The sequence below is a fragment of the Gouania willdenowi genome, chromosome 1 (assembly GCF_900634775.1).
Source record: "Gouania willdenowi chromosome 1, fGouWil2.1, whole genome shotgun sequence".
Lineage (NCBI taxonomy): Eukaryota > Metazoa > Chordata > Actinopteri > Blenniiformes > Gobiesocidae > Gouania > Gouania willdenowi.
The window spans coordinates 15681404-15697408 of NC_041044.1; the positions used below are offsets into that span (position 1 = coordinate 15681404).

The 16005-nt window shown below is 39.2% G+C and overlaps 2 protein-coding genes and 1 non-coding gene across 3 annotated transcripts; 1 reads left to right on the forward strand and 2 right to left on the reverse strand.

Moving 5' to 3' along the window:
- Positions 1–3039: 3039 nt before the first annotated feature.
- eif3ba (eukaryotic translation initiation factor 3, subunit Ba) lies at positions 3040–13713 on the reverse strand. The gene is made up of 19 exons (XM_028459055.1): positions 13475–13713; positions 10908–11100; positions 10714–10833; positions 10564–10621; positions 10353–10481; positions 10098–10255; positions 9008–9139; positions 6293–6359; positions 6169–6215; positions 5884–6094; positions 5722–5794; positions 5509–5631; positions 5351–5429; positions 5017–5155; positions 4802–4927; positions 4498–4575; positions 3818–3926; positions 3629–3741; positions 3040–3517 (listed from the first exon to the last, which is right to left on the reverse strand). Exons 1-18 carry the CDS (start codon positions 13572–13574, stop codon positions 3641–3643), a joined length of 2043 nt encoding a protein of 680 aa, XP_028314856.1. The 5' UTR covers positions 13575–13713; the 3' UTR covers positions 3040–3517; positions 3629–3640.
- On the reverse strand, positions 5233–5314 carry LOC114472684 (small nucleolar RNA SNORD60). Its single transcript, XR_003675173.1, has one exon. It is a non-coding gene; the product is annotated as a small nucleolar RNA SNORD60 (small nucleolar RNA).
- Positions 13714–13794: 81 nt separating the features above from the next.
- On the forward strand, positions 13795–15320 carry LOC114470804 (eukaryotic initiation factor 4A-I-like). Its single transcript, XM_028459138.1, has one exon. It carries the CDS (start codon positions 13881–13883, stop codon positions 15093–15095), a length of 1215 nt encoding a protein of 404 aa, XP_028314939.1. The 5' UTR covers positions 13795–13880; the 3' UTR covers positions 15096–15320.
- The last annotated feature ends 685 nt before the right edge of the window (positions 15321–16005 follow it).

Below are 16005 nucleotides of genomic sequence, written 5' to 3' on the forward strand. Positions count from 1 at the left end.
GGAGACAGAGTAAATTTAGCATCATACTGCATGCACAGGCTGTAATATCACCAACTTTATCATTGTACCGCTACTATCTTTACCAGGGAGCAAATATTTATTCCCAGTGTGAAATCTTAGAATAGAGTTTAAAATCCTCCTAGCCTACAAAGCTCTACATGATCACACTCCTGTTTATCTTAGAGAGCTGTTAGTGCCCTATCGTCTGGGGATAAACACTCCACTCTCAGTCTGCTGGAAGTTCCAAAAGTGTCTAGAAGTAAAACAGGAGGCAGAGCGTTCAGCTACCAGGCTCCTCGCCTTTGGAACCAGCTCCCAGTCTTGGTAGAAGCTGCTATTCTCTCCACCTTTAAAAGTAAACTCAAAACCTACTTATTTACTAAAGCATATACTGTATAATAGCGTTAACCTAACCACTAGGAGAAAAAAAAGCCCTAAACCTAAAAAAATAGGAACTAATAACTAAGATTATATAGTACAACACCAACATTATATTCAAACACGATCCACCATCTACATATATCTCTAATGGGTTGCAATGGGATGATGTCCAGTCAGACACAGTTGTGCCAGATTGTAACAACCCCACCACTTCTGTCCCTCGTTGCATAAATTGTCATACTGCCCACACTGCTTCACATCATTTACACTGATGTCCACCCCATATATTACATGTAGTGGTAGTATTTCAAAGCATGGAGGACGTTTAATATTAACCTATACCACTAGGAACGAGTGCATCGTAGTGTATCATGTTTTTCCTGCAGTCTGTGCCTTCTCCTCGCCCTCTGAGGGCTCTCTTTTCAGTTTCAGGTGTCTTGATGCTGGAGCTGGTGGTTCCTGATCAATGGTTCACGGCTCAACTTGTCTGGAACACCTGGATGGACTATCCTTGTGTCCTATTCTGTTTGCCTTTGTGTCCACTAACCCCAACAAGTCAAAGCGGATGGCTGCCACCTCTGAACCTGGTTCTGCTGGAGATTTCTTCCTATAAAAAAGAGGGAGTTTTTTCTTCCTACAGATGCTTGTTCGTGTGGGTCTTGTTGGGTTCTTTCTTTCTTAATATGGACTCTATATTTTGTTAAGCGCCTTGAGATGACTTTGTTGTAATTTGCGCTATACAAATAAAGTTGAATTGTTTTCCGCAGTTTATTAACTGCTTTATTTACCAGCGAGTAGTTCCTACTGCATATTTACAAGTTTAAACTTATCTTATTATTGTGCATAGTTCCTGTTCTAAACATATACGTAGGCTATATCTAAACGAGGTAACCTTTTACATATTAGTTGAAAAATAAGTTAATAATAAAATTGTGTTCCCGAGCAGTAGGAGAGTCATAGAATCAGACACCGGCAACTGGCAGCCCTGGGGCCACAAGTCCCCAAAGTAAATGCAAAAATGTATTCCAACAGCAGAAATACACAAATGATAAAAACACACAAAAGGACAAAAATAATTGACAAAATTACTCTAAAAACACACAAGACTGCTACAAGAATAACAGAAAAATATAGATAACCACAACAAAATTACAAAATTTCACAAGTATGACTCCAAAAACACAATTCTGACTTAAAAAATACACAAAATGATTCCAAAAACACAAAAAAAGACAACACACAAAATAAGACAAAACTATACTAAAAGACGTTACACAAAATGAGTCAAAAGAACATCAAAAACACACTAAACCTTGGTTCTTTCCTGTATTAATGTTCAGATTGGTTTATTTCTAACACTGACATAAAGGTTGATGTGATCCTCAGATCAGACATTGACATTTTTGTAGCCCCCGCTGAGATAAGTTGTGCAATCTTGATTTAAACCATTAAGTAGTTATTCTTTAGAAAAGTAGTTTCATTTATTTATTTTTACAAGCACATCAGATTTATTCCACCATAAACTTTTGTTCAAAGCCATAAAAAAGCCAGTCCAGTCTAAACACTGGTCTTAATGACAGACCAGCAGTTTACAAGAATAGAAGAGGAACACACAACTATGATTGAGATGACATACTTCAAAACCACAAAGTCAACTGTAGGTTTGAAACTCTGACATTGACTTATACATGTTTGAGGAGTTGGTGAATTGTAAGAAAAATAGTAATCTCTGCAGTATGAAATCAACCCCAGTCCACTTTTACAACATATATTATCACATCCAAACGAGCAATGATTTCAGCATTGGCTTCACCAGTATTTGAACAGTTACACACAATTTATAGCATTTAAGCTCTACACCAACACATTAAACCTAAAATCCACCGTAAGCACAACAATTAGGTGGACAAATAGGTTTGGTTACGTTTGTCATTTCACCAGGAGTTTCAGGAACCAAATCATTATCATCAGGAAACCAGTTCTATCATCAGTCTCCCAGTAATGCTTCATTAATCATTTCTTCCTAAACTGTTGCACATGTAATTTTATATCCATCTTTAGGATGTCGTTCAACACCTGCCTTATCTATTGTTTCAGTAAATTATTCTGGTCATTCTAAGGTTCTCCAGTGGCTGTCATTGAGGTGAACAAATGAATAATTGAGCTATTTTTTTAATATACACATTTATCTTAACTTAACTTGGGGAAACAAATGCAAAACGAAATAGTTCGTTTAAAACCAGAGATAAAACTAAAAAGAAACTTATGTCACTTGCCAATTTTTACAAAACAACATACAAATGAACTGAATAGACTATTTAGTTTTTAAAAGATTGTTTTAACCACAAGGCTCAGGAATAATTACACATTAATAAATATAAATTTTGCTTTATTGTACACAATTACTTTTTCCAATAATTCTTTAACAGTTGATGCTATTCATTAGCATTGCAGTGAGTTGTACATCTACTTTACACCATGGGAACTTGCCCCAAGGTGGATATGTAGGTCCTTTGTGTGGAGTTTGCATGTTCTCCCCATGCTTGAGTTTTTTTGCCACTTTAAGTTATTCAGCTTCCTCTCACCATCCAGAAACATGTTTGTTAGGATGATGTGCTACATCTACCTCCTTTAAAAAAAAAAAGCAAACAGACAAAGTCAGTTGGTAATTTGAATGTTTATTCAAAGTTATTCCTGCTGCGCACCCCCTCCCTGTGTGAAAGCCTAGTCTGAAAGGAGGAGGATATAAGCCAACATTGTGCCACATCAGGACATTTATTAACAAAGCTACTCGTTTAGTCATAAGTCCACCTTGCCGTGGTATAGCACTGTAGTAACCAAGTCCCATAATGAAACCAGTTCAAAGGTGACCTCGTGATGAAAGAAGTCCAATAAGAGACAGAGTTCACTTCAGAATAGCAAAGAAGCGGTCAGTTCCCTGGAGAGAAGCAATGGGCCAGATGACGGAAACAACTGTGAAGATCCTCTTCAGCTGTAATGTGGCAGATTGGCAGGGCGTGCTCTGATGATGTCACTAAAGTTAAATGTTAAGGCTTGGGACGAAGTCCCCAAATCCTGTGGTTGTTGTCGTCCTCCAATCAACGAGTTTTTTCCCCTCCACACAAAAATAGATGGGCTAAGAGAGGGAGCAGGTTACATATTTTAGACAAAGTCAGCTTTAAAAACTATTTTCCTAAATTAAGCCACAAATGACAAATGTCGGTTTAGAATTAGAGTTCCAGGTTACCTGCGTAGCAGACTACAGATCTCCAAGAGGAATGATTTCTTCGTTGATAAAAAACTCAATGGTCTCCTCCTCCCAGTCGTCCACATTGCTGTCCAATTCATCAGTATCCACTCCTGCAACAAAGACCAATTAGAACTGCTGGAGACTTAGGGGAGTGTGGATTGGGTGGTAGAAAGTAGCAGCTTGTACCTCCTCTGAGCTCCAGGCGGATGGTCTTCTGTTCCTGGTAGACCTGCTGTGCCGTCTCCCTGTAGCGATGGTACTCCTCCATCATGGTTCTACGCTTGTCTACGAGCTCCTACTCTCAGGGACACAAAGAGTTGTTCATTACTGCTAAATAACAAAACTGAGTTTAAAAGCAAGCAACAGTCTCCCAATGCTAATGCCATCCCACTGAAACACCCTACAACATTTAGCTAAGCTCTGCACAATTGTGAGTGAAAAAACAAACAACTTGCACTACAAAGCATCGAGTACTGTCTCAATTCCTCACTACAAAGAACAACCACAACTCATTAAAATAATCAAAATTAGGCCGACCTAGGAATTAGGTTGGTAATCAAAAGTGAAGACAATTTTAAAATATCAAACATTTTATAACATTTCTGATTTTAAAGTAATATATCTAAACCTCAAATAACCAAATTATTTGTTATTTCTGTACTAAATACTTCTAACAAATTATTTGAACTTTTTTTTTATTATAGAGATGGACTGTTTTATGCTTTAACAATCAGGAAACATCCATATTTGTAAGTTGGTTAACCACAATATCTCCAGAACAATCTGTAAGATCCTAAAGGGACCATTTTCATCCTCAATTACAAATTTAATACAATAAAAAAACGTGGAAAGAAAAAAGGTCAAACCTTTGAAGCCTTGGACTGACTCAAACGATCCTTTTGCTCGAAGATCTTTGAGTATTTCTTCAGATCTTTTTTGATATTCTGCAAGAGAAGATTTTTTTTGTTTTTTTAACTAAACCAAAATGTATTAGAGCAACATGACAAAAAGCTTGAGCTGCTGATCTATCAATGTGCTGCTTATGTGCATAATAAATATAGCTGTAAACATCAAATCAAAGCAGTCACAGGAGCTGTGAAGGCTCTCAAAGATGTCAGTAAATCGTATTTTATCAGTGTTTTTTCTCATACAACACTTGTTAAACAATACCTTGATTTGATCTGCACTGAGCAGGGTTGGAGGTCTGGGCCTCCAGAGCAACTGACAGAAGCGATCTTTGTTGTTTTTCTGAAGGAGGCGACCCTGGAACGTCCACAGCCAGTACGCATTGTCCACCTATGACGCAAAAAGGAGAGAAAAGGTGTCAAAGGAAAACAACAACCTCAGCCTGCTTTAAAGTGCAAAGCGTTTGTCATGTTTCAAACCTTGTGGCTCCACCAGGAGACGGAAGTGACGACATAGCGGCCTGTGGGGTCCCACTCCACATCAGAGGCCATGTAGTGCTCTGCGATGTTCATCATGATGCAGTCTGAAGTGTCCACAAAAGCAAGAGCCCCATTCATACTGCAGATTCAAACACACACACACAAAGATTACACACACATTCAAAGAACATGAACAATGAGGATGTAATACTTTAAGAACCTCAGATCTGCATTGGAATCAGGAGCTTAGCTCTCATACGAGGTGTCAGAAAAGTATATTTGACTTTCATCAGTGGCTCTAAGTATTTGTCGAGCATCAAAGTTTAAAACTGACCTCCTGAGTCCAGCCAGCACCAGGAACTGTCCCTGTGGGCTCCAGAATATGCTGTTAGCCTGCTGCTTGTCAAACATCTCTGAAAAAGAAAAGCTTTCACCATCAGTGATAAACTACAAAGAAGATAGTCTGTATGAACCCGAGTCTCTTCTACTCACTGAGAAGGTCAATTTTGCCATTGTTCCGGACATTATAAAAGGAAGCGTTGATTCTGGGAGACTCTCCATGGAGAACAGCAAACTTGCTCCCATTGGGCTCCCATGCAAATGCTATGATGCTTTCTGGAAGAAATCAACAACGGACTTCACATCAGTTTTATCAGGATCAAATGCTTACTTTTTTATTTCTATTACAAACGTGCACATCGTTACCCTTCATCTCCATCGCGTCAACAGGAACCTGCTTCTCTCTCATACGGAAGATTTCGAAGTTTGTAACAACACCCTGGAAAAGAGTTTAAGACATTTCAAAAGTGAGAAGGAAAAAAACAAAACAAAAAAAAGTTGTGAGCAGTCGTCTCTTATATAGTTTACCTGCGTTCCTTTTGGAGTCCTGTCCACTTTAACACACAGATAGTCCCCATTTCTCTGCCAGTGCAGCTTGCAGTCGACCACGTTGAATAGATTGCGGACACGAATCTCGTGACGGGAGGGCATCTGCATCAGGGTCACTCTTGCTGGGATGTCCTTGTCCTCAGGGACCCAGAACGCCAAGATGTTGTCACCAGGAGACCAGGAGAAGTCCCTGCAGGTTTACACAACAATCAATGCCACTGCACAGTAACTGTACCATTGTGAGGTTAACAAACATATCCTTACTTGATCCCATTAATCTTCAGACTCTTCTTGTCCAACAAGCCCATTGACTGAAACAGAACAGTTATCTTTATTATTAAAGTAATGTCCAATTCAACCATAGCATATCATTTGAAATGCAGCTTACAGGAGTCTCATAGATACTCAGTGTGTCTGGAGTCATCCGGGCAAAGAATTTCCCATCATGGCTCCATCTGTAAACAAACATGTTACAACATGTGTAAGCTAGGTACTTGTTTAACTTCAATTTAGAGCTGGATGATACAGTATATCAAGATTTACAATATATCAGGATTAATACTTTAGAAGATTTCAAAAATTATAATATCACCTAAAACGATTTACATTTATTCTCAAAATGTATTTTGCATTCAATAACAGTTTGAGTCGCCGCCCCCATCTCTCACACAAAATCACTGTTTTAGTCTCACCTGAAGCTTTCGGCATGTCATCACACTGGTTGCATTTACACACACCAGCTCTCTCTCTTACCATGAGTTAACGTGGCTCCTCCTCTTAAATAAAGGGCCTACGTCGTTTTACAATGGCTCAGTTATTTGGATCGCTTCGTGCCCCTTAAAGGGGCCATATGTGGAATTATTGTGAATTTTTTACTTTTAAATGTCTGAAATACCTAAAATCAAAATTTGAGTGATAGGAAATTTGTCCTCGGCTGTCATGCCATATGTGATTTTTTTTTCAAGATTACATAGTTACATATACATTAATAAATATTGTGGGCCTGGCCAACCTGTAGTACCTTTTTTCCCACCGGTTGGGTGAGTATAAGCCTACTTACAGCAGAGCAGTCCCTGAACTAGGCTAGAGCTGGGCGATATATCGAATATACTCGATATATCGCAGCTTGTAGTCTGTGCGGTGTTGAAAATGACCATACCGTTAAACTCGCGGACTTTTTTTTTTTTTTTTAAATGTCATTGTAACCCACGTCATAAAGAAATGTATTATATTTATATTATTTAATTATATTATATTTAGCAGAAGTAAATTTATTATAACATCTACTCTTCAGTTATTTATATACAATATTATTTCACCGCACTAATAGACTGCACTGACGTCACTCATCTACACGCACACACGCCAGCCAATCACAGACCAGTATCCTAGTATAAACAGGAAGCATGAGATACGGGAGGAGAAGGCTTGAATACGGGAAACGATCAAGCAGCAGCTGAAAACGCAGCATATGAACGGTAGCACGCACACCCGGTGCTCAGCAGACAGCACTTTACTAACTGTGCAGACCAGCGGTTGTGCCTTGCACCTGACAAAAGGAGCGATTGGCAGCAGAACGGAGGACTTTGTATAGGCGACTCAGATTGCATCGGCCAGGTTTTTTAAACCCCCCATGGATCTAAAGATGGTGAACTACCCACGGAGATGACGTAGTGGACGGTGAACTGCAGGTCTACCAGAGCGGTAGGACCGCCGCACCGATCCTCTTACCAGGAACGCACGAACTTCAATCCTACCAGGGTGGTAGGATCAACTTTATTTAATTAGGTTCTCTTCCAGTGGACCAACCCAACGAACTTCAGTCCTACCAGGGTGGTAGGACTGACTTCATTTTTCGTTTGAGTGGAACTATTTTTTTTCCCCAGGCTGTGACGCCTTATGAACTGAGCTAAATCCCAGCGGGTGAACTGGAGTCTGTTTTGAGACCACTTTTGTTTATTATTATTTTCTGTAATATAATAAATCCGTGGTACTTATTTTCTATAAACAACAAATTGTCTGTCTATTCTCTGCACATCTTAGTAATCATTCCCAACTCACACTTGAACCTAGAAACTAATCTCAGAGAAAAAATTTATTAACCAACAGTAAATGTACAATTGGCTACATCATCTTAATGACAACATGCACAAAAGGGCACTATTTGTTTTAAAATATTGTAGTGGCATTATGTACAAAACGTGCACTTTAATTTTGTGTTTTGAAATGCCATGTGAGTTGCATCCTGCACTAATGTCTTGTTTTGAAATGTCTCTGTGACAATTTTGCACAGAACGTGCACTTTCTGTTGACAATTTTATGTTTGAGCCACTCACTGTTTAATAAATACAGTTATGTCAACTTTGTTTTAGTTGTGATATCCCCTTTTTTGCATGAAAGTTTAAAATTGGCATATATTAATGCAGTATGATCAAGAATGTTTTAATGTAGACATATAGAATCATCATACTGGTGTGATTTTGTGCATCAAAGTGTTAATTCAAGGGTAATGCAAAATATCGAGATATATATCGTGTATCGTGACATGGCCTAAAAATATCGCGGTATTTATAAAAGGCCATATCGCCCAGCCCTAAACTAGGCCATCTCGGGCGTGAACTGATTCTTCTCAGCCTCTGCTGGGAGCAGGATTATTACTGGTTCACTTGGAGGTGAAATACTTGAAGATGTTATCTTCTGAAATAAAAATACACTTGTAGTCGTCCAGTTGACGCCTTGAGAGCTTCAGAGTGGAGGATTTTTCTTCTTTTTAATTTCCAGCAGACTAGACGCCTCAAAGGCGTATTGCCTCCTGGTGGTGGCAGAAATTGCTACATATGGCCCCTTTAAGACATACCCTAATGAAAACCATACTACATAATCTACTCACACCTGCTGTCCATTATGAAAGACAAAGACAAAAGTTGCATATGTTGATTTTGGACTGGCTGTTTGTTATTGTGCACAGGTGAATTTGACCCAGAATCATCTTACTAACTAATAATAGACTTTGTTGAGAAAAAATATTAAGATCTATATCAAATATCGCCATATTGAGAAAAATATTTATCACCCAGCTCTATTTCAATGCAAGTGTACTCACTTGAATATGGGCCAATGGGCAGAGCTTTCACAGTGGAAACCCCTCTTCTTTTGTCCAGTCAGAATGTCCCAGATGATGATCGCCTGTGGGTCCTCCTTGGTGTCGATCAGTGGGCTGAACGTCACTACGTACCTAAAAAAAAAAAAGACATTATTACCCAACTAATAAATCTGACATCATTGACAATGAAGAGGCTAAATGCACATCTTTTAACAAGGGCTAAACATGACAGGATCAACGTCATTTCCTTTGTAAACACTCTAACAAACATCTGGCAGTGACTGACATTTACGTAAAGGCTTAAAAATCCACTCAACATCTTCAGAATGACCCACTCCTTGCAACATCACCCAAAATGTTAAGCTCTAAACCTGGGGTCACCAACACGGTGCTCGCGGGCACCAGGCAGCCCTCATGGACCATGTGAGGTGGCCCCCAGGAGCTCTAGTCACCAATGAGCTCCTTCTAAAATCTGATTTACTTTCCAGGATTCAAACTCACAAAAATAAATACAGACGGCAAATTTAGATGGTACTTAATAGAGTTAAATACTGCTGCACATGATAGTTTTAGTATTAAATTAACCAAAACAAATGTTTTTAAATGCTGCAGATTTGGTATATGGGTTGTAGTATGTTAGATGTAATAATGATATGAATAAAATATATATTTTTTAAAATGCAAGGTGGACTTTACAAATGTTGCAATTAGTTAAAAGTTTGTTTGTAGCTAGTAAAACAGCAACATGGGGATTATCCATTTAATGCAGAAAATGAAACAGTTGAATAAATTAGGAAAAATAAAGTGTTAAATGTTGAAACTTAAACATTTCCAACCTTTTTAAGTTACTGCTAGCCTTCCTTATTAACTTAGCCTCTAATTAAAGTGAAACCATAAAAATGTAGTATTTAAGAAGCTCTCTTCTAACTGGTAGCCCTTTGGACTATACAGTACCTATGAAGTAGCTCAATTTCAGAAAGGTTGGTGACCACTGCACTAAACTAACAATAAAACCAAATTACAAGTTTGAAAAGATTAGGCAGTCGATATAGAAGGTGAATAATGGATTAGAACAGTGCGTCTAAATTACCTTTCACACGGTGAGAAGTCGATGAGAGACACTCCTTGATGGCTGAACCTTTGAATCTGTTTAAATTTCTCGCCGCCCCAAAGAGCAATGCCTCGTTGATGAAAAGTGGCCAAATAAGTGCCCTTAGGGGACCAGCGCACATATGTTTCTGTCCAACGCTGTGACAAGGAACAAATTCATTACTGTACATAAAAATTAGTACAGGACATTTATGTTTGATACAACAGAAGCACAAACTAAGCGTTAGCAACGTACCGCCCTTTCTTCAAAGGTTATCGGCTCTTTAGCATCGTTGGCGAAAATGGCCGTCCTTTCCCCAGCCTCGAAGATCACGCTGTACTGGTCACGGCAATCTTGGTCCTCAATCCAATGACGCATATTTCCCTACAAGGAGACGCATCGAGTTCATGTGGTTCAAAACACTTAATCAGCTGTTTTAATGACTTTCAAATGCAAAAATACTCACAAAGTCTTTGAAAGGTTGCTTCTCTGGTGTTTCCCACTCATCACTGATGTTCATGTACCTGAGGAAAACAATCCCAGCTTGTCAACCTATCCATATACCATAGCTGGGTTTGTTTTTTTTTCATTAATGCCAAATATATTTTATACGTACTTATCAAAATCTGTAAACAGATTGACCCTGAACGTGTGTTGTTTGTCAAGTTTGTATCCATCTGCGTTCTTCACTGCCTCAAGAGCTTGCGTAGGGGCCGCATATTCCAAGAAGATGTATCTACAAAAATATAAATATATTAGTATAACCTATGTGCACGTCATTCAGCGGGTGAAAAAGCAAACGGAGACTACCCTTTGGTCAGGCCATCAGCCTCTGGGTAAAACTCAGTCGTGATCTTGCCAAATTTTGAGAAGATCTTGTGTATGACATTTTTGAGCTTTTCCAAACGCTCTGGTCCCACCTGAGGGACGTTGTCCACCACGACCACAGAGTCGATGCCATCAGCCTCCTGAGGTTTCTCCCGCAGGATATCACCCAGTAGCTCTGAAGAAAGAGACAATGATACATGGTCAGTTATATTGATCTAATCACACTGGTAACACAGTAGTTATATTGACCACTTTACATTTGTATGGAGTTCACTTTCACCGTTACAGTTAGGACTCCATTTTTTGTATGAAAAGTGCTTTTTATAAATAAAGATTGATTCAGTAAACATAAGTAAGGTTCATTCTTTGCACATTTTGCAATTCATATGTCGGACACCACAGTCACAATTACTGCCATAAAACCATTGAGTAAAACTTTAAGGTTTAAGTTTTAACTGGTTTCCTCCTTCAGTCCAAAAACATGTTTTTAAATTGGGATTTTTAATAGTAGTTATTATATTGTCTGTGTGATGATAGAGAAAGAAAACATTAACTGATATCTTTCAACCAACATACTATGTATAAAATGTATCATTTAGGAGCATAAATTGAAAGTTTCATGACAAATTTAAAATAGATTCTTTGGACAATGGTATTTGCTAATGTCTAGAAGTCCACTACGATTAAATTCAGAGGCCTTTGATAAACTTAATATAACAAACTTATTTAACAGTTAAATACCAAGTAATATTGAGGTTTTGACAATTTTATTGCTGAAACATTTGACATTGAAATGAAAATCATTCTTTTTTAACAAAAGAAGAAAAAATAGTTGTGTTTCACTGACAACGTTAATCACTACTTTTAGTAGAGGTGTCTCGATCCGATATTGATATCGGATATCTGTCCGATATTGTTCTGAGTAACATCACTTGATCAAGCCTTTTCTAACATTCCACACTACAAAATAAGTAATAAGGTATGTATGATTCGTGCTGATATCGTATTGGTATTGGCCGATATGCAAGGTGGCAATATCAGTATCATATCGAAAGTGGAAAAAGTTGTATAGGAACATCTCTAACTTTGAGTTTCCATCTATTTATATTGGTCAGATCAGACCTCTATTATTATGGTGTATTAAATGTATTATTCAGTGGTAGGCAAGAAGGTGGATTGGAATGTCTAAATGTCATTTCAATTGTTTTCATCAATAACAAGCAACGAAAATCATAATAAAACCTTATTTTGTCCTCAAATCGTTGAGCCACCATCAAGTGAGGCTGTGCTGATGGTAGATTTGCTCACTTCACATATGGTGAAACACACCCAGAGATAAGTTCAAATGACCACGTATCACTTACAAACATGAGCATTAAGCTATGAAGTAGAGGCTCAGAGCAGTTCCTACTAAACGACAGCAGAACAAGAGTTCCTCAGACAGTTGGTAGTCTCGTAGGTGTACAATAGCTTTTTAAAAAGTAGACTTCGCTTGTTGAATAGTTATAAGAAGATTAACTCTGTTGGCAGAACAACTGTTTGGTCCTAATGGATTTTGACATACAATGGAATGTAAAGCAAGTGTCTACTCTCGCTATGTGCTATCAAAACTATCATTATTTCTTCTTGCATTTGCACTGAACAGTAAAAAAGAAAAACTAAATTTAAAGTAACGGTGTAAAGGTGATGTGAATGTTTGACAACCATTGTGAAATCCCACTGTGCTCGCTAAAATGTTGCACCCTTCTGGTTTAAGTCATTCCTTCAAGACTGTTTACATGTGATTACTGGTCACAATTCCTGAGCTTTTCACGTTTGATTTTATTTTGCTACAGTGATTTACACAATGACTCATAAAATGTATTGTTCTTCTTCCTCATCAGCTAAATCTAAACTTTTTCTCCCAGGTGGAAAATGTGTGCTCTTTCATTGCATTGGTTGGACCAACATCATTTTTCTTTTTTGTTCTCCGTGACTGTAAAAATTAGTAGAAAAATCTTATGGAAAAACTTAATAAAGATCTTACCGTTTACCATTTTTCTTTAATTGTGTAGTTAAAGTGTGAATGTAGGTTTTATTGATTTCAGTTTAAACATTTTAAATATTTACATCCTATTTCTGACTCAGGGAAGAACTGATACTGCTTTAAAAAAAACTTGAGATAAAATGAATTTTTAACAGGCCTTTATACAAATGTTGCTCTCGGTGTAAAACTGAGCAATATGTTGTTTATACATTAAGTTTCATTTACATTTTAATTAGCCTCCACGGTAGAAATGGCAGCCTTCAGTATGTCTCATTGGACAGAGGACCGGTCCATGTTACAGAGCAGGCCACAGACAGAGGCTCTGGTCTGTCTGGGTGAGCTACTGACGGCGCCTGACACACTGGATATAGTTTTGAGTAAAACACTGAGCCTCCACAAAAAGATGTTTAGAAATGTGTCTTTTGAAAATCGACCTTGTTAACAGTTAGTAAAGCGATCAGTTCTTGAAAGCTAACCATTAGCAGTAGGCCAGAAAGCCGGCCTCTTTCCTGCCACCACTCACCGTCATCATCGACGTCGTCTACGTAGTCCTCCGGGTCGCTAAAGGAGGGCTCTTCCTCATCATACTCAGGGTCGTCCACCATATCCATCGTGTCATGCATTTAACACAACTGCAAACAAAGAATGCCTCAGAAATTCAGCAGTTTCGCGGCAGTGACGCGGATGTCTTAACTGGGCCGGTGAGGTACCATGTGCTACGACCGGGAAAATGGAGGAAGCGATAGAAACGTCACACTGTGACGTCACATTAGGGAGGGCGTTGATTGGCTGCTCGGAGACATAGGCGCGGCTGTGATGTTAAATAGAACACGAATTCGATCACAGCCACAGTCACTTGGAGTGATCACTAGTCAGTAGTTTGAAAGTCTGCAAAGCTTACATACGCGAGAAAGCCTTTGTTTTGAATCATGTCTGCTGAACATTATAACAGATACAGTAGCCCCGAGGGCATGGAGCCGGAAGGAATCATTGAGAGTAACTGGAACCAGATCACGGACAGTTTTGATGAGATGAACCTTCATGAAGATCTCCTCAGAGGAATTTACGCCTATGGTTTTGAGAAGCCTTCTGCAATTCAGCAAAGAGCTATTTTACCTTCTATCAAGGGTTACGATGTGATAGCTCAGGCCCAGTCTGGAACTGGAAAGACGGCCACTTTTGCCATTTCGATTCTTCAGCAGATCAATGTGGATCTGAAGGCCACTCAGGCTCTGATCCTGGCTCCTACCAGGGAGCTGGCTCTGCAGATCCAAAAGGTGGTCCTGGCCATGGGTGACTACATGGGAGTCAGCTGCTACAGCTGCATTGGAGGGACCAGCATCCACAATGAGGTCCTGAAGCTGCAGGCAAAAACTCCTCAGATCGTGGTGGGAACCCCTGGGCGTGTTTTTGACATGTTGACTCGTAAAAAAATTTCATCTCAGAACATCAAAATGTTGGTAATGGATGAAGCTGACGAGATGTTGAGTGTTGGGTTCAAGGATCAAATTTACGACATCTTCCAGAAACTGCCGAGCAGCACACAGGTTGTCCTCCTCTCTGCCACGATGCCTGCTGATGTTTTGGAAGTCACCAAGAAATTCATGCGTGACCCCGTCCGCATTCTTGTGAAGAAGGAGGAGATGACCCTGGAGGGTATTCGTCAGTTCTACATCAATGTGGAGAAAGAGGAGTGGAAGCTGGACACACTGTGTGATCTGTATGAAGCCCTGACCGTCACACAAGCAGTCATCTTCATCAACACCAAGAGGAAAGTAGACTGGCTTACTGAGAAGATGCACGCCAGAGACTTCACAGTATCTGCCCTGCATGGTGACATGGCTCAGAAGGAGAGAGACCTGATCATGCGGGAGTTCCGCTCTGGTTCCAGTCGCATACTTATTACCAGTGACCTGCTGGCCAGAGGTATTGATGTTCAGCAGGTGTCCCTGGTTATCAACTACGACCTGCCAACCAACAGGGAAAGCTACATTCACAGGATTGGTCGAGGTGGTCGTTTTGGCAGGAAAGGTGTAGCCATCAACCTGGTGACTAAGGACGATCAGCACATCCTGAAAAATATTGAGACATTCTACAACACCGTCGTGGAAGAGATGCCCATGAATGTGTGTGACCTTATTTAGAAGATTCTAAGAGCCCACCATCCCTCCCAACCAGTTTCTTTTTCATCCACATTTTTACAGTTTCTTCATTTTTTGCTCACCTCAGCAAATTTAAGAAGAGTTTTTTCTCCACTGCCATACAGACACTAAACAAACGCATAAAGTGCCTTAAATGATGTAATGTTGCATTGTTTAAATATCTGTATGTAACTGACACAGGAGATGTGAACATGATGTGATGTACCAAAAATAAATTCCACCAACTCTGTTGTGTGGTCATTAATAAAGGATTCTGATTCCAATTCTGATTCTGAAGTGTATTCCTCTGCCAATAAACTCCTCTTTTTCAATCACACATTTTTAAAAGGACATCTTTTTGGGCTGAGCTGCAATGTGTAATAGGGTGTGATGCAGTGGTCGTATGAGGACTGCTGCCTTGGTAAACGTGGTGGTGATGTGCAGGACCCCTTGTGTCAGATTGGATTGGACTAATAGAGACGAGCTGTCTCTCTGACTGTCAATATTTATTCAGCCTTGAGTGTAATGTTGCAGCCTTCAAAACACACCTGTGACCATGTTATGAACACCAGTCATACACAGGGCATATTCAATAAAAGATCTGTATAGTAAATTTTTTTTTTTAAAAAAAAACATTATAAATACTTGGATGAACACTTTATTGGGACATTTTTTAGGTCTACATAGTAGGCACCTAGTGGGCACACTACGCAGTACACTCAACCGCCCCATGATGCATTACGACCGATGCCAGTCCAAGCCAGCAGCTGGAGGGACAAAGATATAAATCTAAAATATAATTTCCTGGTGTTTTTGTATGTTAACTTATTAATTAAATCGGGGCTTTCACCTTTAATTGGCCATGTAATGTTATTACATTAATGGAATTCGTCCTCTGCATTTAACCCATCCC